The sequence below is a fragment of the Lineus longissimus genome, chromosome 2 (genome assembly GCF_910592395.1).
Source record: "Lineus longissimus chromosome 2, tnLinLong1.2, whole genome shotgun sequence".
NCBI classification, from domain to species: domain Eukaryota; kingdom Metazoa; phylum Nemertea; class Pilidiophora; order Heteronemertea; family Lineidae; genus Lineus; species Lineus longissimus.
Genome location: NC_088309.1, coordinates 17,825,324 through 17,852,141, shown reverse-complemented (window position 1 = coordinate 17,852,141; position 26,818 = coordinate 17,825,324). Strand labels below are relative to the sequence as shown.

Here is a 26,818-nt window from a genome sequence, read left to right as displayed (position 1 = left end):
TTCTGGTGGAATCAATACATCCTTTTCTGGATTTTGTAGGAATATAGAAAGTGTGGGTGCCCCCAACCCCCCCCCCAAAATTTTTTTGGCCTACTGGTATTTGCAAACTGATTACAATATGCGAGTAAGGTATATAATAATTAATAATTATGAGACTTATATGGCGCTAAATCCAACTGGTTTCAGTCGCTCAAAGCGCTTCACATTATTACCCCTAACTGTTGGCCTGTACATTCTTGGTTCTTCAAGCTCTACTCTCTGGGAGTATTACAGGTCCGAGCTGCAGCTATACAGCGCTCAGGACTAACATTCATACTGAGTGTGCCAACTCTGCCAGCTAGGTACCCATTTTCTCCTGGGTGGAGAGAAGCAAGTAGGGTTAAATGCCTTGCTCAAAGACACAAAGACGAAACAGCAGTGACCCTTCCGAGAATCGAACCCACGACCTCCTGATTATGAGCCCGGTGCTCTAACCACTACGCCGCTGATCTATATATATCATATATGTAAATCTAAACAACAAACCAATCGAAGTAGCAGGTTCTGGACTGCTTGCTTTGAAGGGAAAGGGTGGGGAACCCGCAAACAGAGAACGTGTCAGTCCGCCCATAATCGATCATTGCCCTTGCTGGTTGGCCTATCGACCCCTAGAGCCCGCAGCACACTAGCCGCCAACTTCGGCGTTCACTGGCGTTTTTTGCCGCAAGAGTCCTGAACGCCTGAAAAATCCCTAATCTGCTACGAACGGCGTCGGCGAACGCGACTTGCCGCCACTTGCCGCAACTAAACGCCAAATATCTAACATGTTTGATTTTTGACGCGTGTCACCGCATTTGAACGCAAGAAGAAGCCAGGTGTGCTACGGATTGCCGCCTGAGTTGGCGTCGGCGGCGAGGCTATGGCCAATCAGCTTGCGTCTTGATGTCACATGATTTCGCGCTGCATGGCCCAGGATGGGTTAAAGTGGCGGAAAAGACGCTACTGGACGCCAATTCTGGGCAGGTGTGCTCTGACCGGGATCCACTGGCCGCGAACTTTGGCGTCGAGAGGCGTCAGCCGAACGCTCCTTGTCGCCAAAGTTAGTGTGCTGCGGGCTTATGAAAGCTGTTCGAATGGGCTCGATGTTATCATGATATTTGCCCTGAGATAAGCTTTATAAGATAACCTTTGATAAGACAGTTGAACATTTGGAATTTAGGCCTAGGTGCGAGCGGGCTCTGTTTAAAGACAATAGACCCTGCATTTGGCTAGGCCTGAATTCTTTTAAATGCGAAGTAAAGGGGCAAAACAGCATAATGGTTAAGCAAGATATCGAACGATAGACTTGGATATAATACAACGGCCATGGATTGCCCAATGTATGTACATTGTACATCTATTAGACGTCCGTCTCTATTTCTGGTATTTCCTTGTGAATATGAAGAAAAAAATGTTTTGAATAATAAATCGATTGATCGAAAATAGACGATTCATGTACTACATCAAAAACTCGAAAGACAAATTTAGACCAAGTGCCTGGACTTTTAAACAGAAGCGATGGCATGACCATTGGGTTCTCTGCCCGCGGTTCATCGAGGAGGACATGACTATAAAGGTCATGATTCTTGAATTTGCATCGAATGCCTTATAGGTAGGCCTACAGAGATATATCGACTGGAATGTGGTTCGTGAAAGCAATCAGATGCTCACACCAACTGAACCAACATATATATCAAAGGAGATTTTAAGAACAACGTACCACTACCAGGACGCAAAACATTCAGTGTCAACTGTCAACAGTAATTGTAAGTTTTTTAAGTCTTTTCTAAAAGTGCTGCAATAGTCACGTCAAAAGCTACATCTACATTGCATCAACTGCTCCAGATCACAATGGTTACCAAAAATCCTGCGGAAGGAAAGAATGTCATCCTCGAGCAAGCGATGGGCATCTTCCAAGGGTACATTGCCCTCGTTTTACTTGTTCTAGGACTCTTCGGTAACGGGCTGTCCTTAGCAGTTTTCATAAGATGTCGGAAGCGACGTGACGCTACGGTGCAGTACCTCAGTCTGCTCGCCGTTGCGGACAGTGGATGCGTTCTGTTTACAGGGATACCTCAATGGCTCATCGCCGGTTTCCCTTATCTCACTAACGGAGAAAAGACATTCGACATTTTGACGGTCTCGATTGTCGCCTGCAAGCTTATAAGTTTCATGGACCAATTATGCATTTACATATCATCGTGGATCATAGTAACTTTTTCAGTTGAACGTCTTTTCGTCGTTTGGTTTCCTTTAAAACGCTTAAACATCACGACAAGGAAACGAAAGATCTGTCTAATTATCATATGTATTGTTTCTCTCGGCTTTAACGTCCACTGGTTCTTTAGAAGCGAAATCACAGACCTTAATGGCACGATGATGTGCTTTGCTGACGACTCGGAAGACTTCGCTTTAACAATATTTTTCCAAATTGATCACACTTTGACGATATTTCTGCCCTGTGTAGCAATCACTCTTGTAAATATTTTTATACTCGTGGGCATTGGCCGTTCCCACCGGAATATGGAAGCTGTAACGGAACAGGCAAAGGCCGCGCAGGACAAGCGGACAATGATCAGTCTTATGACTGTCTCGACATTATTTGTGGTCTTCACTGTCCCCAGTGCCGCAGTATGGAGTTACTACGACACCCTTCTCGGCGGAGGCTACAGCAGAGAGTATATAAATCAAATCCAGCTCTACGGCATGTTCTGCCAGCAAATCTACGTCACGAACTTCTGCATAAATTTTATCATTTATGGGTCAACTCTTTCGTTCTATAAGAAGGAAGTAAAACTCATTTTCAGTTGCAAATAGATGTATTCTGCCAATAGTCCAACGTGGATTTCTACTAAGTGAAATTTTGTTTTATTCTTGCTACAGATCAATCGTCAACGGTACAACAAAACTATTTTATTCTAATAGGCCTACTTTATTTTATTGTAGCGAACAGTTTTAATTACATTCACTTTAATGAACACGTTTCATCATAATAAAAATGACATGCAAGAAGGTGATCAAGTGACACTTTGCTCTTTCGGGGGAATAAGCATAAAACATACAGGTAAACAAGTCAGCATAAACGCGTAAATCACATCAGCGTCTTTTTTTGTCTGTGCCCCAGAAGTGAGTTTTCGCAAAGCTCCTGAACGCCAACGCGAAAGCCTATCACATTGTTGGAGCAACTGATCACGATGTCGAACAATGAGATAGGCTTTCGGGTTGGCGTTTCGGGGCATTAGCGAAAACTCACTAATGCAGTAAAACCCTTAATGTTCCGGAGAGGCACCAGTCAGGGGCGAATTACTGCCGTGGTATAAACTTCAGGTTGAGGGGCCTGTCTGGAGTCATAACGGTGTTGAGAACTGGCTCCGGAGGTTCACCGTGATACTCGAGGCGGAATTTCTGGTTCAGCTGAAGGGCAAATCGAGAAATGACAACGAGACAAATGACATTAAATTACAATTTATCAAGTGCCACTGGCTTGTATAAGGTCCGCTGCTCCTACCCTGTATTCTAATGAATGCGAAAACAAGTCAGAACATGCTAGAATTGGCCATCTGACAGAGAGCCACTTTTATAGTAGAATTGTGTTAAAAACTGTCTTCTTGGGAAAAATAGTTACGGTACCACCGTACGAGTAAAACGATATTATTTACTGCAGTCATTAAATCTTTGACGATGCCTACTTTTATAGAACGACTGCAATATCTGGCCAGCACGAACTGAACCCGTGTTGGCAATCAATACGTCATATAACTGTATATAGGTGAAAATCTTTACCCCCAATACGTCATCTATAAGTTCTTGACTACTGTACCTTTGTGATAAGAATGTACATTTCCTGCTCAGCAAGTCTCCGACCTGAAAAAGCAAAACCAGACACATTTAGGACCTTAGAAAATTAATCGTAACAGTGATGTCGAATTCACGTAGACCAAGATATGATATTATTCTATCCACATAACCGTCTTGGCTTCGGATAGGAAGATTCACTCCTCTCGCGTATCGTAAAATATATCAGATAATTTCATTCATTGTGTCTGACAGAATTACTTCTAAGCCACCCTGAGATTCAGAGTTTTGATACTCCTACCTCGCATACAAAAATATCGAGAGACGGAGTATATTGAAAACTACTGGTGCCAGGATGCTTGTAAGCATGCTTCCAGTCTATTGCCATAAAACCAAAATGACTTTGTTTAAATATCACGACGGGAAAATGGTGCTTGGGCCCAAAACACTTTCTGATTGCAGTTAAGGGTATATCTGAATCGTAAAGTATTGAAGGCGTGAACACCGTCCTCACCTAAACACATCCTGGCCCCGTGCCCCCATACTAAGTTGGACAAGGCAGGTGCCTTGCAGTCCTTGGCTCCCTCTTTCATCCACCTTTCTGGCCGATACTCCAGTGGACTTGGGAAGATTTCGGGGTCACGTCCCATGCAGTAAAGATTGGCTTGTACCTGGACCTTGGAAAGAAACAGAGCGTCATTTTGGTGAACTGACCAGCTGGCAATCTTAGAAATATTTCTATCATGTCAAATTGCTGTGTTCCTAAATAGGTTTTAGGAAAAGGACTGAGTTTTATTGAACCATGCAGTACGGTCGTGCCCATGTCACCGATCGTCACGAAGCAAAAATACGTCCGGAAAAACTTTCGGCATAAGCAAGTATGGAGCTTCAAACTCAGTGAACTTGTGCTGTTTTGCATGGAATTCAGAAAATGTGGCGTTACGTATAAGGGCCAAATAGAATCCTACTGATGATCGTACTTACCCCAGCCGGGATGTCGTAGCCGCCGACCTCGAGGTTTTCGTGTAAGATTCGACTGGTGGCAAATGTAATTGGATAGAGCCTGAAAGAGATGGTGAAAATATGACTTGAAGTTCCAGTCTTGTAACATGAAATGTTTGACGGTCAAGGAACAATGTCAATTGAGCAAAAAAGAAGGACACGTGTTAGGAGAAGTGGGAGGTTGACTAGTACAACTGAATTTCTTGTACGGAGAAATGACGAGACGGTCATCATCATCAGTCGACTGCACAGCAGTTGGCCAAATACAGCATCAAATTGAACAAAAAGTAGGTGACGTGTACGGACAAATCGCGAGGTGGTCGACTGAGCAAAAAGTAGAGGACCTGTATGGAGAAGTAACGAAGTGGTCAATTTCCGACTGTATGAGCAAAAAAGTAGAGGGGGGCGTGCATGGGGAAGTCGCGAGTTGGTCATAAAGTCAACTGTGCAAAAAGAAGGGGACATGTATGGAGAAGTTGCAAGGCACAATGTCAACTATGGTCGGTTACATGTTGATGAATGTTCCAAAATATACAACCGACATTTTACCGATGAAAGAACAATTTTATGACATGTTCAACTCGAAGTTGCTGAGACTCGTTTTCTCTTGCTGCTGCATAATACAAAAGCTAAAACTGAGATTTGAAAGCATCCGACGTAAATGACTGTACTGATAAGAAGCGTGCGGGAAAGCACATTACGAAACTAGATATTTGGAAAAAGAGTTCCCGCGCTCGGATGATATTGAGTATCTTTCTTTGCTTAGAGTCATGTAATTATAATTACATGTACCTGAGCGCTTCCTTCAGGCATGCTTTCACGTAGTTCATTTGTTGAATGTTCTTGCTGTCGATGTGGCTCCCACCCTTGAGCACCGCTTGAGATTCACGATAAAGCCGGTCTTGGACACGTGGATTCTGTGCGAGGCAGAGCAGCGTCCAGAGCACAGAGTTGGAGGTCTGCAGAGAAAACAAGGGTACATTGACAGTGACTTGATAGAGGTCGTTTTGAACCTTATTTTGGTGGTCAACGATATGGCGTTTTCCAAATCATACCAAATATTCGCTCACCTTCTCAGCATTTTTAGCAGACATAGCATGCAGACGCACTTCTGTCGACCGCGATTGGTACAGGCAGGAAATTATACATCATGTGATCGTAATTGAATTACTCCCCTAGCGCCGGGTTGGCAACAATGCTGTTGCATCGAAACCCCTTTCTTATGCTTGGGTTGCATGGGATATACTCTTATATCGCCTTGCATGTTTACCTCCTAAAATATAAGATCTATTGCGAATGTCTCGTTTTATAGAAAACTGACTCAAAAGAGAGCTGCTCTGAAAGAAGTGGTGATACGGATTTCCCTGACACTTCTTTTTAGGTATAAGGGCGTGATTAGTGAGTTTACGCAAATCGCCCGAATTGCCATCGCGTACGCCCATCCCGTTGTTCGATATCGCGATCAGGAACTCGATTAATGGGAGAGGCGTTCGCGTTGGCGTTTTCGGGGCTTTGCAAAACCTCCCCAGGTCTGGTCAACCTTACCGTCTCGACACCTCCGGTCATCATTTCTATAGCGCTGAGGTTTGCCTCTCGCCTTGTCAGTTCTTTCTGTGACAGGATATACTCAAGGAAACCCGTTCGCTCGTCACTCGGGTTCTTGTTGTTGATTAGCCTGTCATACTTCTGCAAAAGAAAATAGTGACTTTTCGCAAATCCCCCGAAAGCCGACGCGAACGGCTGTCCCATTGTTCGATTTGCGAAAACTCTTGGAGCATGGATACTTGGATACTTGGGGCCTGTACATGTCATGCATGCTAAATTTGTAGGTTTCTTTTTGTATTAATTTTTTACATCATCTAAAACCTAAGACTGGTTCTTCTCTTTTTGAACTGGCTATGTTGCGCTATAGGTATTTTGCATAAGGGCATGTGGCCTGACATTCACTGGTACAGTAATGGAGCTGTTTCGAGCAGAATTCTGGAAATAGGGAGTTAATTCACAAAGCCCCCGAAACGCCAACGCGAAAACCTATTCCATTCTTCGGCATCGTTATCAGGCGGTCGAACAATTTGGATGGGCATTTCGAAGGTTTTGCAAAAACTCCCTAGTGTATGACATACACCGAAATAAAATCGATGAACAGGAAGGACTGATTGCGGCTGAGGAGAGACATTCGACTACCACAACTACTGCCAATACAGTTTTTATGATAACTTTAAGATGCCATTTTCAGGACGTGCTAATCGAAAGTGAATGATCGTGAAAAAAGGTACTCGGCACTCGGCACTGGCAAGTGCCAACTAACAAACTCACACTTATCAGTCACTTTGCAGCCAGGCAAAGAACACGGTTCTTTGTTTTTTAAATCTGAATTATTGAATATGCGATGAATTCGCCGAAGAACGAAATTCTTGCCTTGTCAACGAGTTCCTGTCCAATGTCAATGAGCTTGCCAAAATATGTGCTGAATTCCCTCCATTTCTTTGTTGGGTAGATCTTGTAGAACGGCATGTTGTACATTAGGGGCTGCATTAGCTTGAAGAAGCCCAGGAGGTTGATGATAAACTGGTTAGCCAGCTCGGACGGCGGGGTGTCGTAGCAGCCAATTCTGTCCTCGAACAGGAAAGTACCGATTGCTTGAATGAAAGGAGAACCAGCTCATTTTTTGTTAATCAAGGATGACTTCTAATGGCTTGTCTCAAGCGAATATATGTAGAATGACTAGGAAATCGCCATGCTAATTCCTGCACGGGCACGTAGGCCTACGCATGGCGACCTTCAGCCGGCTAGCGTCTACCCATAGCATATCTCAAACTCTTGATAATAATTAATAAGAGGTATACATGATTGAGGAGAGATCCTGAATTCCAGGGTCTTTCCCTCGGTAACCTCCCCCACCATCCCCACACACACGTATTATCGCAGGGAAGGGAGGAGCATGCATCTGACACTGACACTGGTGTACTAGGATGTGAAGATAAGGCTCGTGCTACTCATCCGACAGCCCTCTTACATTCGAAAGCCCATTTGAATATCTCATGCTCCATGTCAGGCATTGAACCATCCTTTGCCCTCACCGCTGACAACCTGTTCAAGAAGTCATCGGCCACCTCGTCCATGTGGTCACAGAACAAGATCACTTCTGGCGGTCTCAGCATCTTCTTACTCAAGATGGTGCGCTGTTTGTACCAGTCTAAGCCTTGTCTAGAAAAAGAAGCGTTGATGCATGTTCAATCATTGGTATGATTTCGGCCCACGGCAAGATATCAGCCGTTTCCAATCTGCAAGTTTCCTGCGATGGTATACCTGGCCCACTCAGATTACTCCAACACCGAGGAGTTTTTAACTCTGATCATCATTTGCCCTTTTAAAAGGGCAAAGGATGATCTTCTTCCATGAATTGATTGGTAGATTGTAGATCAGCACTATGAGGGCGTCTATTCCTGTTGGCAACCACCAGTTTGTCCATTAATTCAAGCTGCGGGATTCATGGATTTCGTCTTCCTATTCGTACCTTTCAAGACAGCTTTCGGCTTATGATGCCGCCTTCATTGCCTAAGCGTTTAGACAAGGTTAGCAACGTTACGCCATAATTATTGTGAGAAGTACCAAAATTTTCGGATCTCACTTAGAGTTGTCGGTCAGGTAAAGCATAGCCAAAAAGAAACTATTACTCCTTAAGCAAAAAATCTTGTATTTATTTAACAACAGTATATCTCCGTCTCATTTTGTTCGAAAGTCAACTATATTACAAGTATTTTAATGGAAATTGTAACAGTATTCAATCGAATTGGTAAAAGTGGTTACCTATAGGGGACCACGTGTACCATGATTATCTAATTCAGACAGTCCGTCCATCTAAAGGCACCAATTTGTACGTGTTGGATAGTTTCTTGAAAAAAAGCGCTTAACTTATTGTATACTTACGAATTGACTACTCCCAAGCCCATTCCATGACTCCGCCGGTAATACTTCAAAGGCTCCAGCTCAATCCTGTGGGGGTACTTGCTTTCGTTCCGAAGGACTTTGTTGTACTCCTCCGGATCGCTGATGACAACCGTCACGATAGGCCCGATTTGTTCCCTGTAGATGGGTCCGTATTCCTTCGCTCTTGCCTCGTAAGCCTATACACAAAGGAGAGGTTACAGTATCCAAATCATATTTCACTGGCAGTGAACAACAAGTGACCGTCTTCCGTCTCAGAACTGGACACTGTCGCCTTAAAAAGCATCTACGAAAACTGGGCCTGTGTGAATCTGTCATCTGTGAATGCAGTTTCTCTGAGCAGACGGCAGAACACGTTCAGGAGGAATGTCCTCTGATTACCAACCGAGCGGTGGCCTGGCCGGAGTCCACATTCCTCAAAGAAAATCTCTGGGGAACAGAGGCAGATTTGCGTCACACTACCACGTTCTTGAGGACCAACAATGTAAAGGTTTGACCAGTCGAACGCACAGAAGAAGAAGAAGCACTGGCAGGTGCTTTTTAAAAGCAGTACTATTTCGTTTTTTCACAACCACCCTCAAGGATCAGCACCACATTTTTCGAGGGCATGCTTCGATTCGGCTCGTTGCGAAATGACCTCGGGAATAGGGATGAGGGACATTTCCAGGAAATCCTGCCTTGAACTGAGCCAACCAGGGATGGCCTCGGGAAATGTGGTGCTGATTCTCCAATGTAATAACGCAAATTACTTTCTAGTGGACAGCAGTACTTCTAGTTTAACTAAAGTGGAACTTCAGAACAGAATCACTAACAAGACGACATGAAATATATTTTGGACCTCTGAAATGATTTAAAGTTTGAGAAAGAAATGTTACTTACCTCGAACATTTTGTTGAAACGGAAGCCGCCGGGTTTGAAATATTCAAAAAGGGTTCCTATTACTGGCCATCCTTTTGGACCAGGAATCTGAGAAAATGGTATCGGTTCAACGAGATTGTTTCTGACCCGTCCTGGAACAATTATTGGGACGCCCGCCTAAAAAAGAGGGACAAATTCATACCAGGATCTCTGCGAACTTGAACTTTAGGCCACACAATGCTTTCGATTTAAGAATTAGCGCTAATGGGAAACAAATTTGTTTGATAATCTAATGAGAGAAACAACTGTAGTGAACATATGGTAATCCTGTCTCCTGACAGGGAAGCAATGAAGGCAAAGATTTTCACAAACGTAGCCACTGGTAAGACAGATAATGCATGTTGCAAAGCAGTTTGTTACTTGTTCAGGGGTACGGATAGCTTCACCCCTACTGTGTCAAAGTGCGGGATCTCTGGCCCTGACCTTTACCATTAACGAGTGGATATCCAGATAGGATGAAAAAGTTTAAGACGCCGATTAAATAAACAATTAATTCAGATTTCACAAATCCTGCTTACCGGAAGTGCCTTGACATCTTCAAGTGTGACAGACCGCTGTCCCTTCCCTCCTGAAGTGCTAAGATCTCTCTTAGTGGTGGTGAGGCCGGTGAAGGAGAGACTTCTCGTGAGAAGATACGGTGTAAAGGGAAGCTGAAGCACCTGCCGATTCGAATTGAGGAGAATCAACAAACCTGCCAACACAGACTTCCTGTATTGATATTGTGCTGCGTCCATCCTGACCGGCGCCGCTGTCAGGGAAAGGCTCTCCTACACTCTTTGAAATAAAGGTTTTTGAGCTTTTGAAAAGCCTTTATTGTTTTTTGACCAAAACAAAACTCTAATAAGGTTTTCATTTCGCTGAAAAACCTCTGCGGGTCCATATTTGTGTTGGTAGAAAAACTTAACCTTTATTTCTAAAAGTGTACTGTATGTCGACGTTGCCCGAAGGGAATCATTTGCTTCTGGTCTGAATGATATTTCAGAGGTAGGCGTCATTTTTTTACATTTGATTTCAAATTGAAAATTTTGAAGTCTAATAAGAAGGACTTTCTCAAACTATGCATTAGCGTATAGCATTTTGCACTTTTTTAGATACAAAATGTGGCTTAGGTGATTTCACAAGCAGTGATATTAGAATAAACGAGGAAAATCGAATGAACGTTTTGACAATAGGACATCCCTGCTCTCTCAGAAATAAATGCTTTTGGGCGTTTGAATAACCTACAAAAGTTTTTCAGCCAAAACAAGTTTGCACCCCATATAGGTTTTTTTAGCAAAGTGAATATCGCTTGGTGGTTTTTCAGATTCTCAAAAACCGATAGAAGTTTTTCAATTTACCGAAAAACCTCTATGGGGTGCATCTATCTCTGTTGGCCCGTTTTTTCAAGCGCCCAAAAACCATTATTCCTTATAGTGAATGGGAAGTAAAGATCGAAACGTGACAGCGAACCATCTACAGAAATGAACTCAACGTGAGAAAGTTGCTGCTTACCTTCGACGACATCCTTCATTCGAATTCTCTCTGAATAAGCTTCTTACTTACATAATGCAAATACGATATATAAAGCAACTGCGGAGGCAGGCAGCGACCACGTCCCCAGTGGCACCATAACGACTTAAAAAGATGCTGTATAGATCTCCCGGGCTGGATCAACACATTTGTCGTGGGGTGGGATTTTAAAAAGAATTATGAGAAGATGATATCACAGGACGCCTCGCTTATACAGGTACAGGGGTTTACAAAAATAGCCTTGCTGCTTCAAAAGTTCAGTGACGTTTTTCTTTAAATATATGTATAAAGAGTTTCTGTGAATGAAAACAGTATTAATAGGGTTTGTGCTGATTGTACGGTGGCTGGGAACGGCATCTCGATCGCCCGAACTAATAGCGAGTTTTCGACATCGATCGGGAGGTCGAACAATAATGGGAGAGGCGTTCGCGCTGGCGTTTAGGGCGTTTTGCGAAAACTCCCTACGTTTCGATCGCCCGAGTTAATGTCTCGATCGAACGAGATGAACTCCATCGATCGAAATATTTCAGGATTTTTCCATGTAAAAAAGAAATAATCATGTGATGTCCTTTCCCAGCCACCATTTGCTTGCAATTGATCTATGCTCACTCGGACATTTTCCGAAAAAATGCGTTTTAAAATGATATGCAAAACTTTACAAGTCTAGCAAGACAATTCGCATACCCTATGTACGTGTATTTAGTGTCCGTTTATTGGATCGCTGGCACTGCAATATTACCGGCATCAATTTCTTTGAGAAGGCACGTACGTCATCTCGGATCATAGATCACAGAATTATAAATGGATGGTCAGCACTGTTATTGAAATTTTCTTTATTTTTGCGGAATGACACACCACAAATCATCAGTCTAAAAAAGATTAACACGGGGAACGAGGATGAGCAACGTGCCTCATGACGTCAAAGTCTCCATCAACTACGGGAGCATCTCACTGAGAAAAATCTCATTAATCCTCACATCGTCTGCTAATTCTTCACCAATTCATGGAGTGAGCAGACATCAGAAGAACTATTTTCATTTGACTACATGTATAAAACTGACAATTTTTTCGTGCTTTAAGACAGAAACACTATTTTCACTTTATTTGTTGAAAGATTCACTGGCGGGCTCTTTTCTTCTTGCCAGTGTTCTTTTTATGGTGAGCACGCTTCAAGTCGAGATATATTAGTCAGGTTGAGATTCAAGAACTTATTTGTGAATGTATACGTAAAGCTAAAGTAAATGCTATGACTTAAAAGATTTAAGTTTGTTTCTACAAGGACGCGTTGCAACTTCGTGTTCAGAAATCTCATCCTCTCTATAGTCAATGCACATGCAGTCATACGTATATATGATCAGCGTTCACGACATTCTATCAGTGACGCGTCTTTGACCTGATGACGGGGTCGACATGCCAGACACACCGCCAAAATCAAGAACAGCAGAAACAATATGGTAGATACAGCAGCCAGAATGCTCATTTCTGTGTAGAAAGACCCGGGGCAGTCTGTGGTAGGAGTCGAAATCGATGGTGGAGTTTTGTTTTCAAGGTTGGGAAGAATGGTATTCCAAAATGCCATCTCGCGGCTCCGGAGATTGGTCTTCATGGTGATGCCATCTTGTCGGATGTGAAGGAATGAGGTTGCGTTTGACCGGAACTGGTTCCATTTGATTGGTCGAAGGACACCGACGCCATCAGACGGGTCGCTGAAAAACAAAGATGCAATCGTACAGTAGGATATGACGTGTGTCAGGAATTTTATGACGTAACGGCAAAGAATGAATTACTGAACAAGGCAGAGAGTCAGTCGATGACTTCCTCGAGTAGAAATTCTCGATATTCTTCCGATAGTGATATCATCACATCTCCTGAACAGCACATAGAGGCGCCACCTTTCATATTCTTCAAAGTGACGGTTACCAGTTTGAAGGTTCTTCTCTTACCCTCTTTTTACAAAGTTCATCCACAGCCTCATAACAGATTTACTGAAGAACCTCTCTTCGCTGCCGTAGATCCCCCGGTGCCAGTCATAAGCCTGGGGTTCGCCAAGGTATGGTGCCCCAAATATATAGGGCAGATCCACTCCATGGTAGCTATATCCGCAAAGCCAACTGATGTCTTCCAGGGCCGGGGACTTCAGGGGGAAGTGGTGATGGAAATCGTACAGGAAGACTGGGGCGTTCTGCTTTGCAAGCTGGTTGGCCATTTCGATGGTCGGAGCGGAGTAGAGTCTGTCTGTCATCAACTGGACATTGGAGAAAAGAATTAGGGTAATTATTCAGTATCTCAATGTCATGTATGATGCCCACGACGCCACTATTAGACAGAATAATCACCATAGTTTATACTGCCTCGGCTGGTGTCTTTAATTGGGAGGACAACAGTAGAGGATGCAAATAATACTTTGCGGATACATAGCATAAATCAAGTAAGAAAGTGGTGCAATATATTGTACACCGGTATATCATAGCTCAGCTCTTTTCAACACTGTAGGGGCTAGTTATACTGGGGCACTTTAACTTACATACATGTATTAGGCAAGTATTGAAGAGAGTATGGGCGGTTATTACCGCAAATAAAGACAAACCAAAGCAAAGACACTTGTGTAGCATATCAAGGACACGTAGATTGATACTCCTATGTGTGCCACATCAAAGACATCTGGACCATACACCACATCAAAGATAACGATGCGAAGTCAACAGGCGGCGCCACTGTAGATTGCTGGCGGCCGTATGCCTGTTGACGTTGTTGTTATTTGCCACCTCTCTCCTATGGCAAGCCGTTTGCTTCAAAAAGTCGAAATGATTTTTTTTCTAGTCGAAATTATTTTTTTCTAGTCAAGATATTTTTTTTCAAGTCAAGAAAAAAAAATTGAAATTAAATTTTTTTTTCAAGTCGAGATATTTATTTTTCTTCTCATTTAACTTATTGAAGTTGAATCAATTAATAAAAATTTCACTGCGAGAAAAAAATGATTATAAAAATAAACATAGTCGCTTATATCAACAAAAACCTATAGTTGTCGAAATCGTTTTTACTTTTCCCAAGACGGTGGCGCCGCCTGTTGACTTCGCATCGTTATCTTTGATGTGGTGTATGGTCCAGATGTCTTTGATGTGGCACACATAGGAGTATCAATCTACGTGTCCTTGATATGCTACACAAGTGTCTTTGCTTTGGTTTGTCTTTATTTGCGGTAATAACCGCCCATAAGAGAGTACTGATATCACCGATCAGAGGAGAGAAAATCAAGGCAACTTTCAAAATGCGTATAGCGTTATCATGTTCACAGCAACGATTCCGTAGCGTTGCGCTGGGACAGTTAAGCAACTTCCTGACACCGGGAATCGGGTGACTATTGATAATGAAAATTGGCAGTATCATATTCCTGCTTGCGATTACCTTGGACAGAACATTTCTGCTTGTGACAGCATTTTGACCCTCCTTGTCACTGTAGCCATACTCGTGATATACAAGTTCCCCTAGACCAGTAGGAAGGTTTAGAGTCGTCGATTCGCTTTGTATTAGGCGTTGAAGGCCTTCGTCGTGTGTTTGGTTATTATCTGGAAAACAATATTGGCAACATTTTACCTGCAGCCAGCAACAGTAGAGCAGATCAGAACTACAAACTCAGTGAGTCATTAAAAAAAGGATTGTTTTTTGCAACTGTTGTATTCAAACGGTGTGTTGTTGAATGTAAGCATGACGCTATTCCAACGGTAAAACCCGGCGTCATTCAATCTTCCAACGAGAGGACTTGCTTCCATTTGCTTCGCGGAAGTGACCAACCGGAAGAGGCCAGATGCACGCCAGTAAACAGTGCTACCATCAAGCAACCGTTACCAACGGCGAAGCTAGGAGATTGGGCATCATTATGTTGTTGTTCTATGCTCCTCAACCACCTGCAACCGCTTGTGACCGATCGTTTGGCCAAATCAGATACTAGGCGCGGCCGGGAGGCAGACATTTCTGCAGAAGGCAGTGACGAATGGGTTGCCCAACGGACTCACAGTCCTTTGATAAAGGCCTACGCCGTTCATTACAAATTTAAAATTTGTAATTGTTCAGTTCACAACATTGTCGTTGTACTTACAGACACCAAATTACAGCAAATTTGCATGCATGATATCTGCACTGGCGGTATCGTTTATACCTGCATTTCTATTTTCCAGATACAAGCAAACAGGAACGGTGTTCTCATGCTGGATCGAATTGCCCATCTACCTGCAATCATTCAATTTTTTGCGCCATCATTCATCGAAGGATTATCCTTTCAGTAACTTACTGTTCATTGCAAGTTCGTGTAAAGCAATACCCCTCATCGCTTCATCTTCTACAAAACCTATCATCGTTGGCACTGGGTCAGCAAAACCTTGCTCGAGAAGCTTGTGGATTGGCTGGTCTATTATACTGCCATCTATTGTTGGTTTGAAACTCAGCTGGAAATTAAAGTTAAAAAAATCGCATGACGTATTAACTCTCATTTTTATCATATTATGTGTGAGGTCGTCATCCATGCCCCAGCACAAAATCCTGTATTACTGAGACACATGCAAACATCTCAGTAACCGCTTTGCCATTTTGCGAACCTGCGGTGAAGCCTTTCAGAGAATGGCAGGTCGCACCATGTACATTTGTAAATAGTGCGGCAATACCCCACGGACGTGTACGACACTTCAGAACTTTTGTCCGGGAGGTGGTGACGATGGTATGATTTGCGCATTAAACTGACCCATTAGCAAACAGAGTCAGTAAATGACGTAAATCATCTGATTATGCATGATACGTCAATTTCTGGCTCTGTTAGCTAATTTGTCAATTATGCGCAAACCGTACCATCGTCACCTCCGGGACAAAAGTTCTGAAGTGTCGTATTGCACTTTACATGAAGGAAGAAGAAGCAAAAGTAGTCCATGCATACGAAGGCTGACCTTCTTTTGAAAGTACATGTATACCATTCACGTATCACAATCAATGGTATTGGTCCTTTTTATGTAGAAGAGTTTAATTCCACCGGCAAGGGCGAGGCGTCGTGAGATACTTGTCCCAGGATGCCTCGTCGTCCTCGGTCACCAACCGCATGAGGTATCAGTCATGACATTATAAATATACATCTACATCTTACCCCTGAAGTATTAACAAGGGATTCTGGTTCCACTGCCTTAATACATCTCACCCAGTCTGTCATTTTGGTACCAGGACATTTAAGATTTCTGACAACATTTTGGAACTGTTTTGCGGCCACTGAAGAGTTGACCAGGACGGACATTGGCGTGGTGACCGGCCCACTGCTGATTATCACACGACTGAAGAGGTCTGCGAATGGAAAGGAAATTTGGTTTGTAAATATAACCAGTTCTAATCTACACAACGGTACTTGATATAATCAATGTTACCTTTACGGTCGACCGAGCCACACATGCCCTGATACAGAAACAAATTCCATCCTGAATGAGATTACACATTGTGCTCATTGTGTCCATGTGTTTGTCTTTTAACATAATTACAAAAAAGTTTACTAACTTATCTGTACCTTTGGATATTATCCTTGACATCATTAGCAAGCCTATACTGACAGCACCCGATCCTGTCCCAAACACAGTCACTTGTTCAGGGTCTCCTCTAAATGAGGCAATGTTGTCTTTTATCCATCTCAGCGCCATAACCTGGTCCATCAACCCATAGTTTCCCTTCAGTTCTTGGCCACCATTGCTTAGAAAACCTGGAAAGTAGTTAAAACAGGAAGATGTTTCTGACAAAACTATACAACAGTTAACAGTACAACGACAATCACTAGCTGTTGAAGTCATTTTCCCCTCTAACCACTGCACATTTGAATGTCAGACCTTGGACAGCCCCTCTTTCTATCCCCCTTTGATGAGTTTTTTGGCTGCCTTTGCTGAAAAAACGCTAAAAACAGAAAAATAGCTATATGCTTGAGGATCAAAGGTTCAAAAAGCAACACCCAAGAAGTCCAATTATGTGGTCGCTCAAATCAACCGGTTTTTATCTTCAAACACGGCCCAGCTTTATCAACCATTGGCCTGAAGCAAGTTTGCGAATAAACTGACGTATCTATTCAACCACATGCTTCGATTGACGTCGGTAACTTAGTCGCTCAATCGTGTGCGAGTCCGACACCTTTTGTCGTTGTTTGCCCTTAACCTTACCAAGGGCTCCAAGCCTGTGGTTGAATGTGACAACCACCACGCCGAACCGGGCCAGCATCCTGCCATCAAAGTAGACACCTGATCCGCTGACAAAGTCTCCGTCGTGGATGTAGACGAGAACCGGGAACACGTCAGCACTGTTCGTCATCTGTGATCGAAATTAGAGGGGTTTAGATTTTGATCCGAGAACGAGAACGTGTTGGCATTTTGGCGACGGTTGTAAGAAATGCAATGTAACAGTGTGTCTTTGACTGAAAATGTCTTGTATGCCTAGAAACAAGTATAAATTATCCATTTAGAATAATCAACTTGACTTGATGACGTCAACTAGATAAGAATCACATCCTTCTAGTTCTCGGATCAAAATATCAACCTCTCCATTACAAAAATGTAGAGGTACATGTACATGAAAACGTCCGCGAAAAATAATTATGACATCCTCCTTCTCCATACACGTGCCCTTCCCTTTACTCGATCAGTAAATATTACATCGGTTGCTACTCAATAGACTACCGGTACATGTTGCAATGATGAATTTGCTTTTAGCTTCATGCTGTGTGTTCGTCCTAACTGCATGGGGAACGCTAGAAGGCAGACGGGCCGGGGTTTTTCCTGAAGCCTACTTTTCAAGTAACGTCGCTTATTCCCTCGGGCCATTGTCGGCGGGGAACTCGTTACCACGCAGGTCTCACCTTTACTGGCGAGTAGATGTTCAGAAACAAACAATCTTCGTCTATGGTAACGTTGTAGGGAAGAGTTACTACAGTCTGCGGGAAGCCCATGGACTGGGGACAGACTGGTGCCCTTTTTCTTGCCAAACGCATACCATGCCATTTGTCAATAGGTTGAGGTTCCTGCGGACAAGTGACTGAGATAAATCATCGAGTAAAAATAAGTTATGAAAAAATCAACGCCAAACCTGTATCATGATGTCCTATATCATTTATGTCTAAGCCAACTTTTCTCATACCTAAGTGATAGGACCAGTATTGAATCGAAATGATGAGCTACGAAACTGCTCTACGTTTACGGATAATAGTTGCACATCGCCTGCCCGTTGGCACGACCTTGCATTCGTCAACGCTTTTGGACCGGACTAGTCTTAAAAGCACAATTCGTCACTAAACGGGCGAGTGCATTGTTCTCACCTTAAATCGTAAAGATCCGATAGGTGGCTTGGCAAATGGTATACTCAAGTATGTATCAACAGTAGTAATCTGCTGTCCTTTATTAATAATAACGAAAAATGTCAAAGATGAAATGTTACGCAGATGCCAGCACACCTGATAAACTACCAGCAGAATACATAAAATTGCGGAGATGAATCAATGGAAGATTTTCTGGCCTTAGAACTTTGGCCGGGTCGTTCAAAATCAGCATTGTTATTAGCATTTCTTGATTGTACCTTTAATTCGCAGCCAGTATTGGGATCTCTTTTTCTTTAAATGATGACCATGCGGACGCGCAATACTCGGCCGGTTCTAAATGACCACTGGATCTTTATTATATTTTGATAAATTCATATTTTGATAATTCGCTAATGCATGGATGACCACCTAATCAGAAATGATATTGGTTTTATCTCACCTAGTCTGTAATCTTTTGTTTCTCTAGTTCCGAGCAGCATTCCATACTTGGTCTTCACCGCAATTGGCTGAGATTGAGGAGTCACGTGGCTTATCAGAACCAATAAGACAACAGCAGGTCTCAGAAATGCCTGGAAATTGGAAACATATTGGCCACGCCTGAATTGCTAGAGAAGGGCAAGAACATAGGGATTCTCTCTTCAGGGCCAAAATATATGTCGTCCCTGACCACGCAACGTGCTTGTAAACAACACAGTCTGGCCATCGAATCGATGACCTATCACCATCAGGGGTTAACACCAGCAGGATTTTGATTCGACGACGACTGTAATTAATAATGGCCTCAAAACTGAAATCGGAGTCGTTTTGGTGAGCATCTTCTCTACTGTGAGAGTGAGTAGAGGACTATTCTTGTAAACAGAGCCTGTCGATATTGTCAGCTTACTACCATAAGTGTGACCGAAAGAAAATGATTGTGAGCGGACGGTTATGATTGCGAGCAGGCGACTATGATTGTCAGCATACGACCATGATTTGGAGCAAAGAGGCAGGCGACTATAATTGTCAGCAGGAGCAGAAGACCATGATTGCCTACAGAACATGATTTGGAGCAGATGACCATGATTGTCAGTAGAGGACCGTGATTTGGAGCAGATGACCATGAATGTCGGCAGACGACAATTGTTGGGAGCAGAACACTATGATTGTCAGCAGACGACCATGATTTGGAGCAGATAACCATGATTGTCAGCAAAAGACATCTGTTGGGAGCAGAAGATTATGATTGTCATCCAGACGAACATGATTTGGAGAAGATGGATATGATTGTCAACAGGCGACCATGATTTGGAGCAGATGATCATGATTGTCAGCAGACGACAATTTTGGGAGCAGACGACCAGGATTGTCTACAGACGAACATGATTTGGAGCAGATGACCATGATTGTCAGTAGGCGACCATGATTTGGAGCAGACTACCAGTATTGTCTACAGACGAACATGATTTGGAGCAGACGACCATGATTGTCAGCAGACGACCATGATTGTCAACAGACAACAATTGTTGGGAGGAGAAGACCATGATTTTCTACAGACGAACATGATTTGGAGCAGACTACCAGGATTGTCTACAGACGAACATGATTTGGAGCAGATGACCATGATTGTCAGCAGACGACCATGATTTGGAGCAGATGACCACGATTGCGAACAGGGACGACTATGATTGCTAGCAAGGACGACTGTGATTGTGATCCAGTATGGACCATGATTGTGAGCAGGGACGATCATGATTGTAACCATGATTTTGAACTCACCTTCATTCTGAATCCATGGTGTTAGAATCCTGTCACCAGAGATCTGCATCATAGAATGACAACTCCATCTTAACTGATTGTACTTCGCTTTCGGAAAACAATAGACGCAGTAATGTTGTTGAACAAAATGAACAGGAAGAACGCAGAAGTCCGTTAATCTGGGTTATAATAATACTATTGGAGTAAAAGTTTTTCTTTCGGGCGAGGCCTGTTTGCAGGAATCTTGATTAGCTTCATCATCTGAAGATATGCGTGGTTTATGGAATACTACTAGTAAGTTGTTTGTCGAGTCATTGAACTGATTATGGGACGTGTCAGACCATTTCAATAAAAAATATTCCTTAAAGGCCTACGTCGTTCGTAGAATATTTGAAATTTGTAATTGAATTTGAAAATTTCAAAGGGTTTGAATATCAACTGAATATGAATTTCAAAATGGCAGATATAATACACATAGGCCTACTATAAATATCAAGTTTCAGCAAATCCGTTTGCATAATAACTGCACTCTGGCATTGTGTATAACTGCATTTCCATTTTCCTGGACCGCCAGTAACAATGAACGGCGTACCCGTTTGATAAATTAGCTAGAACATACCTATATCAACAGCTACTCCCAAGGAGACATAGTCACAATCTATTTCTTAACCAAGCCATAAAGACATTTGAAACAACGTCAAAAGCAAACCACTGACACTGGTGCAACCCAGTGACAGCTACAGGGAACATCTGTCCTAGAGACACGATCAGTACTATGCAGGTTGATTTCTGAAGATCAACTCGAATGGGAGCATTGTCGATATCACGAATCAGCCAGAACCACCTGGAGCCCCTAACTTCTTCTTTTTCTTTAGCGCTCGCTCTGCACTTGGAGATGATTTTCCAGGGAGTATTTTTCAACTGTATCTCGTGCAACTGCGTAAATACCCACTGAGTATTTCGTACCACTGTGGTAAGGTGCCAATTGGTTTATTGGCCTAGTGACTTCGACTTGAGGTCGAGTCCACGCAAGTTACCTGTACTCATGTTTCTCACTTGGTAGGGTCTTTAACCTGTTCCAATCGAAGAACCGTGAAGAGCCAGGAATTTAAGTTCATTGAAAGCCACACCGGTTCATCGAGAAATACAATCCTGGGTTCTCCCTGGGCCCTTTTGCGTGGTAGCCAGCAGTGTTAACCACTAGGTTAGGAGTAGCTAACGTGTAGCTAGTCACAACAAATACTTTCAATCTCACCTAGGATCTTTTTTTTTACCAACGCCAGTCCGTCACAGTCACCCCTCAGATTAAAACAAGCAATTTGGACAAGTCACACCTGGTACTATTTATTATAAACAATGATCTTATCCTTGGTATTTTGACACAACCAGAGCTCGAATTCACGTCCTTATTAAGGACATCGTCACAACCTTCTACGAGTGATTTCGTCCCCGCTAGTGTAGGAGACACAATCACAGCTTAAACCATTGCCAGTCCTTAATACTTAGGACACTGTCACAACTAGCTACACATTTTATACTTGGTCCTAGTCGTCTTAGGTTTTGTCCAGACACAACCAAAGCCACATTGCCATTTATGTAGCTCTGATTGTGCCAAAGGATATGTGTTGGATCAACACATCATATTCACATGTCCTCTGGCACAATCAGAGCTACATGAATGGCAATGTGGTTTTCTTTATGTCAGGACAATCCCAACTTCTTGGATCGTCACTTGGTCCATGCAGATTACGTCACAACTAATTTATGCTATTAGATATGTTAGCTATGTTGACAGAAGAATATGCTATTTCAAACCAACAACAAAACTAAAATGAAATTCAATGATTCAAGCCAAAAGATTGTATGTTTATAAATAGATTGTAAATATGGCAAACTTTATTCACCTTGTAAAGAAGTTGGAGGAAGCACCAATACAGATAATTCATAATATCCAAATATTCATTATTGAAGAGATGGGTTTTTGCAGGATAAGTTATCCGTCACATCTGGGACTTGAGACTATTATTGGGCAAACGAACTCAGAATGGCGAATACCAAGAGAGAACTTCGGTGGTTGATGCTTATTAATGACGACTAATTCTGGTCGGTGTGCACCTGGTCCTGGCTTGTTGGTGTTGTCTCCCGGCATATAGCTACGGCCCAGCATGGAGAAGATGGGGGACTTTTGTTTTACAATGTTTGGCTCAGTTGCATTGTATTGCCCTGGTCCAGGAGTTTTTGCAAGGTCCTCAGAAAAGCTTCCAGTTTTTGATCGACCCGTCATTGAGTAACTTGGGAAAGTCCTTTTGTTGGGCTGTCTGGCTCCTATTAGTGTTGGCAGGCTGTAACTGCTCGGTGCAGGGATTTGATCCTTATGTCTGAATTTGGTCCTGGTACTCATGGAGTAGACTGGGGCATGGCGTTCGCCCTGTGGATGGACCTTCTCTGGGCAGTAGGATCCAGGTGAAGGAGTCATGAAGGTTTCTGAAATAGTAATCATAGTTTAGGAATCAGGTGCTCCTAGGTCTGGAAACTAAGGTAGGAGGAGAAGGTGCTTGTGTCAGTGGAGTCAGCAAGGGGAGCTTGTCCCAAACTTATATTTTTGCAGACACATAAGTCGATGACTTGTTTTGGTCATCCTCACATGTACTTATGTTGATTCTGACTAAGTCAATCATCATTACTTCATGAAGTCACAATCATTTTGACATGTCTCAATGACCCTTGGTAGATACGCTTAGATTGTGACTTATTGATTGTGACATGACTGGATTGTGACATTGCATGCATGGCTATGAAGGTAATCAAGCTCGATCCTATTTCATCATTAGCTTCATTGATTGGAACGAAGGCATGAATGAATCATTTTAAACTGACACTTGAGAGACAGATTGTGACAGAACTTACGTAGATCTTTCTGTCTTCCCAATATTGAGTAAATTGGGGTCCCATCTTTACCATGGCGTGTCATCCTTGAGTCAATGAAGTAACTAGGGCCAGGGCTGCCCTTACTAACCACTGAAAGAAAAGAAAGCAAAATAAACTGAGATTACAAAATAAAACAAGGAAAACATTTTACCAGTTTAATAAAACTAGACTCGACTGATATAACTAAAATCCTATTAGTGGGCCTAACTAATCAGCTTTAGTCCCCTTGGAACAATACGCAGTATTAGTGCGATGCTTTGATTTTTTCAGGGTCATTCAAGGATGAAATCAGTGTTCAGAATAGAAGAATCAGTATCAGGACTAACTAGAGTCACCAGCAAGTCTTCTCCCAAAAGAGTACTCTGGTTTCTCATAAACAAGTACTTACTGTTACAGTCGCCAGCAATTCATCTCCGAAAAAGGGTACTCTTGTTTCTCATAAACATGTACTTACTACTACAGTCTCCAGCATGTCTTCTCCCAAGAGAGTACTCTGATTTCTCATAAACAAGTACGTAACAGTCTCCAGCAGGTCTTCTCCCAAGAGAATACTCTGGTTTCGCATAAACAAGGACTAACTACAGTCTCTAGCAAGTCATCTCCTAAAAGAGTACTCTGGTTTCTCATAAACATGTACTTACTACTGTCTCCAGCAAGCCTTCTCCCAAAAGAATACTCTGGTTTCATATGTTTGGTGAAGTCATGGTTATGAAAGAGAATACTCTGGTTTCGCATAAACAAGGACTAACTACAGTCTCTAGCAAGTCATCTCCTAAAAGAGTACTCTGGTTTCTCATAAACATGTACTTACTACTGTCTCCAGCAAGCCTTCTCCCAAAAGAATACTCTGGTTTCATATGTTTGGTGAAGTCATGGTTATGAAAACCAACTGTTGTGGGCAACTTATAACGACCTGGCCCAGGACCTGAAAAGAAGACAACATTTGAGGTAAACTACGACTACTGTATAGAGTGTAAGTAACTTAAAATGTTACCTTTGAATGACATATAGTGACAAAAACTCAGCCCCCCCCCCCTCCAGACAGTCTGTCAGAAATATCTGACTTAGGCCTAGGGGCTGCATCCACATTCCAAGTTCTGACGTGTTCAAAATAAGGGTGTAAAACTAAAAGCCCAGAGAGTGTGAGAGACTACGAAAAAAGGGTTGGGCTCCAGGAGTAAGCGACAGGCATGGATTCTTCTGTTAGTGTTGGAATGGGCTATGACCTATGACATGATGATATTGATGTAATTTGATGGGGATGGTTTGGAATACACCATAGGAATTTGTTTTGCATGTGTGATGTAGGCCTATGTCTAAGGCCAGGCCTAGCATGATACTTTTCTGGTGAATTTGTGATACTTTAATAGTCTTTGATACTACCGTGTATCACTGTCAGTGTGCCGGTATGAGGCTAGGGTGAAGAAGAGCCCAAAACAAAAATACATCATACTCCCTCTGGTTGTACCATGGTTTTGCCCTAACCCCCCCCCCCCCCCCCCGGGTAAAACCCCAATGCCTCTCTTGAATGCATCATCATGCATGTCTCGAGTGGATCTTGCGCTAGCTGGGCTCTTCTCGAAAGTTTTCCAACGTTTTTAGCAAGTAAGTTCGTACTGATTTTATCTTCAATATGATCTTTAATTGTTTACCTCTTTCTTTAGCGGCAATCGGGATACCTGTACGATCAGAAGCGACCATTTTCGGGCCTATATATTTTCAAATTTGCCTCCAAAAAAATTCTGAATGCTGAAATCGTGTTTGGTGCGTTGTCAATGACGCTGTTATGACGTCATGATTTTTCAGTTCCTTCTATTTCCGATGGCGGCGCTAGTTGCATAGAAGTTAAAAGGGAAGTGGCCCAGAATACTCCTTCGAATGACACAATAACTTGACAAGATAAAGTTGATTATATTACTAGTAATCACAATGGTCACATTGATAATAGCTGAAAATTGCTCAGTGGAATTGTCTGCTCAAGAAATTTAAGTGCCTTTCAGCGCCGAATATTTCTATGGGAGATTTTCACAGCCTTGTGCTGATCTGGTTACAAGCTGTCCCGGCCGTCTCGCAGCATTGTACTGATCTGGTAACAGGCTGCCCCAGTCGTCTCGCAGCCTTGTGCTTATCTAGAAAAGGCTGTCCCGACCGTCTCCAGCCTTGTGCTCAGTGATCTGGTAACAAGATGTCCCGGCCGTTTCGCAGCCTTGTGCTGATTTAATAGCAAGCTGTCCCGGCCGTCTCTCAGCCTTGTGCTGATCTGGTTACAAGCTGTCCCAGCCGTCTCTCAGCCTTGTGCTGATACGGTACAAGATGTCCAAGCCGTCTCTCAGCCTTGTACTGATCTGTTACAAGCTGTCCCGGCCGTCTCTCAGTCTTGTGCTGATCTGGTGACAAGCTGTCCCGGTCGTCTCTCAGCCATGTGCTGATCTGGCACAAGCAGTCCCAGCCATTTCTCAGCCTTGTGCTGATGTGGTAAAATGCTGTCCCGGCCGTCTCGCACGAAGTCTTGTGATGATCTGGTACAAGCTGTCCTGGCCGTCTCTCAGCCTTGTGCTGATGTGGTGACAAGCTGTCCCGGCTGTCTCTCAACCATGTGCTGATCTGGTAACAAGCCTTCAGTGATACGAGCTGTCCCTTCAATTCCACGTCGGGCGGCATAACCACCGGGTTTGGTGAGTTGGACAAAGGTGACATTGTTATGGGTTGAGACTAAAAGTAAGGATTCTGAAGGTCCCTTCCTTATGGCCTCCCTTTATGACCTTCGATCACAATCATTATATATAATTTAGAATGTTTGGCAATGTTTCCTCACATGACCACGACCCGGGGTTGGAAGTTCGTGCCATTTCCAATAGATATTTAGTGCAATGACCCAACATCAGTTCGGCGTAGTCCGCCTTATTTCGAGGACCTTTGTTTTGAACAGATCGCGAGTCCAATCAACCAATAGAAACGTGGATATGAGGTCACGCCACGATGGTCTGAGAGAAATATGGGACACTAAATCAATGAAGTTAAATTTATTTTGGAGCAAAGATTGGGTGACCGCCAAAACGGTGGCCCTCCCGATCGCCAGTTGTGATCTTCAGGCATTTTTGGGCATCCGGCTCCAGACTTCTTCAAACGACTTGGAGGGGATCCAGATGACATTAGGGTTGTGGTCGATCTCGGGTACATTCGGGTGGCGGGAAAGCATTTCCTGCGCCAAGACCGCGTGCGTGCTAAAAAAAACGACAGTAATTTTTCTTAGAAACATCGAACACTTTAAGAAAAATAGGATACTGACTGAAACAGGCCAAGAACAAAATCTTTATGTAATGATACCATTATCTATTTAAATAATGATTGAATAACTCAAGACGCTATAATCAATCGAGACGGATCCTGCTCGATTTTTCAGCATTTCGAGGTTGAAATTGTTATCATACACCTGGACGAAAAAGGTCGAGACGGATCCTGCTCGACTTCGTAGCATTCATAAGACAAAATACAGGTTATTGCTGAGATGATATTGACGACAAAATGTCTTTAAAGATCCTGAGCCGAACTCAACAAATAAACTCAGCGCCTCTCAAATCTCCCTAATTATAGAGTATTTGCGTAATGCGAGGTACTTTGATTAGAAATAATGGTGTTCCTCAT

At 43.0% G+C, this 26,818-nt stretch overlaps 3 protein-coding genes across 4 annotated transcripts; all 3 read right to left on the bottom strand.

Moving 5' to 3' along the window:
• Positions 1-3,319: 3,319 nt before the first annotated feature.
• On the bottom strand, positions 3,320-10,415 carry LOC135482983 (cytochrome P450 10-like). Its single transcript, XM_064763470.1, has 11 exons — positions 10,200-10,415; positions 9,643-9,798; positions 8,746-8,942; positions 7,832-8,022; positions 7,234-7,454; positions 6,361-6,501; positions 5,608-5,774; positions 4,798-4,876; positions 4,328-4,490; positions 3,839-3,882; positions 3,320-3,432 (listed from the first exon to the last, which is right to left on the bottom strand). The coding sequence occupies exons 1-11, from the start codon at positions 10,413-10,415 to the stop codon at positions 3,322-3,324; spliced, it is 1,686 nt and encodes a 561-aa protein (XP_064619540.1). The 3' UTR covers positions 3,320-3,321.
• Positions 10,416-11,924: 1,509 nt separating this feature from the next.
• LOC135483711 (neuroligin-3-like) lies at positions 11,925-20,374 on the bottom strand. Of its 2 annotated transcripts, XM_064764707.1 has the most exons (11): positions 20,267-20,374; positions 18,951-19,080; positions 18,512-18,588; positions 18,056-18,217; positions 17,364-17,511; positions 16,727-16,915; positions 16,319-16,509; positions 15,479-15,632; positions 14,596-14,756; positions 13,134-13,435; positions 11,925-12,896 (listed from the first exon to the last, which is right to left on the bottom strand). In XM_064764707.1, the coding sequence occupies exons 1-11, from the start codon at positions 20,270-20,272 to the stop codon at positions 12,545-12,547; spliced, it is 1,872 nt and encodes a 623-aa protein (XP_064620777.1). In that variant the 5' UTR covers positions 20,273-20,374; the 3' UTR covers positions 11,925-12,544. The 2 variants fall into 2 exon arrangements, with proteins under 2 accessions (XP_064620777.1, XP_064620778.1); XM_064764708.1 differs by lacking the exons at positions 14,596-14,756; positions 15,479-15,632.
• A 1,864-nt stretch (positions 20,375-22,238) lies between these two features.
• LOC135482982 (ciliary microtubule associated protein 1A-like) lies at positions 22,239-24,874 on the bottom strand. The gene is made up of 4 exons (XM_064763469.1): positions 24,826-24,874; positions 23,985-24,098; positions 23,153-23,263; positions 22,239-22,729 (listed from the first exon to the last, which is right to left on the bottom strand). The coding sequence occupies exons 1-4, from the start codon at positions 24,872-24,874 to the stop codon at positions 22,239-22,241; spliced, it is 765 nt and encodes a 254-aa protein (XP_064619539.1).
• Between the last annotated feature and the right edge of the window lie 1,944 nt (positions 24,875-26,818).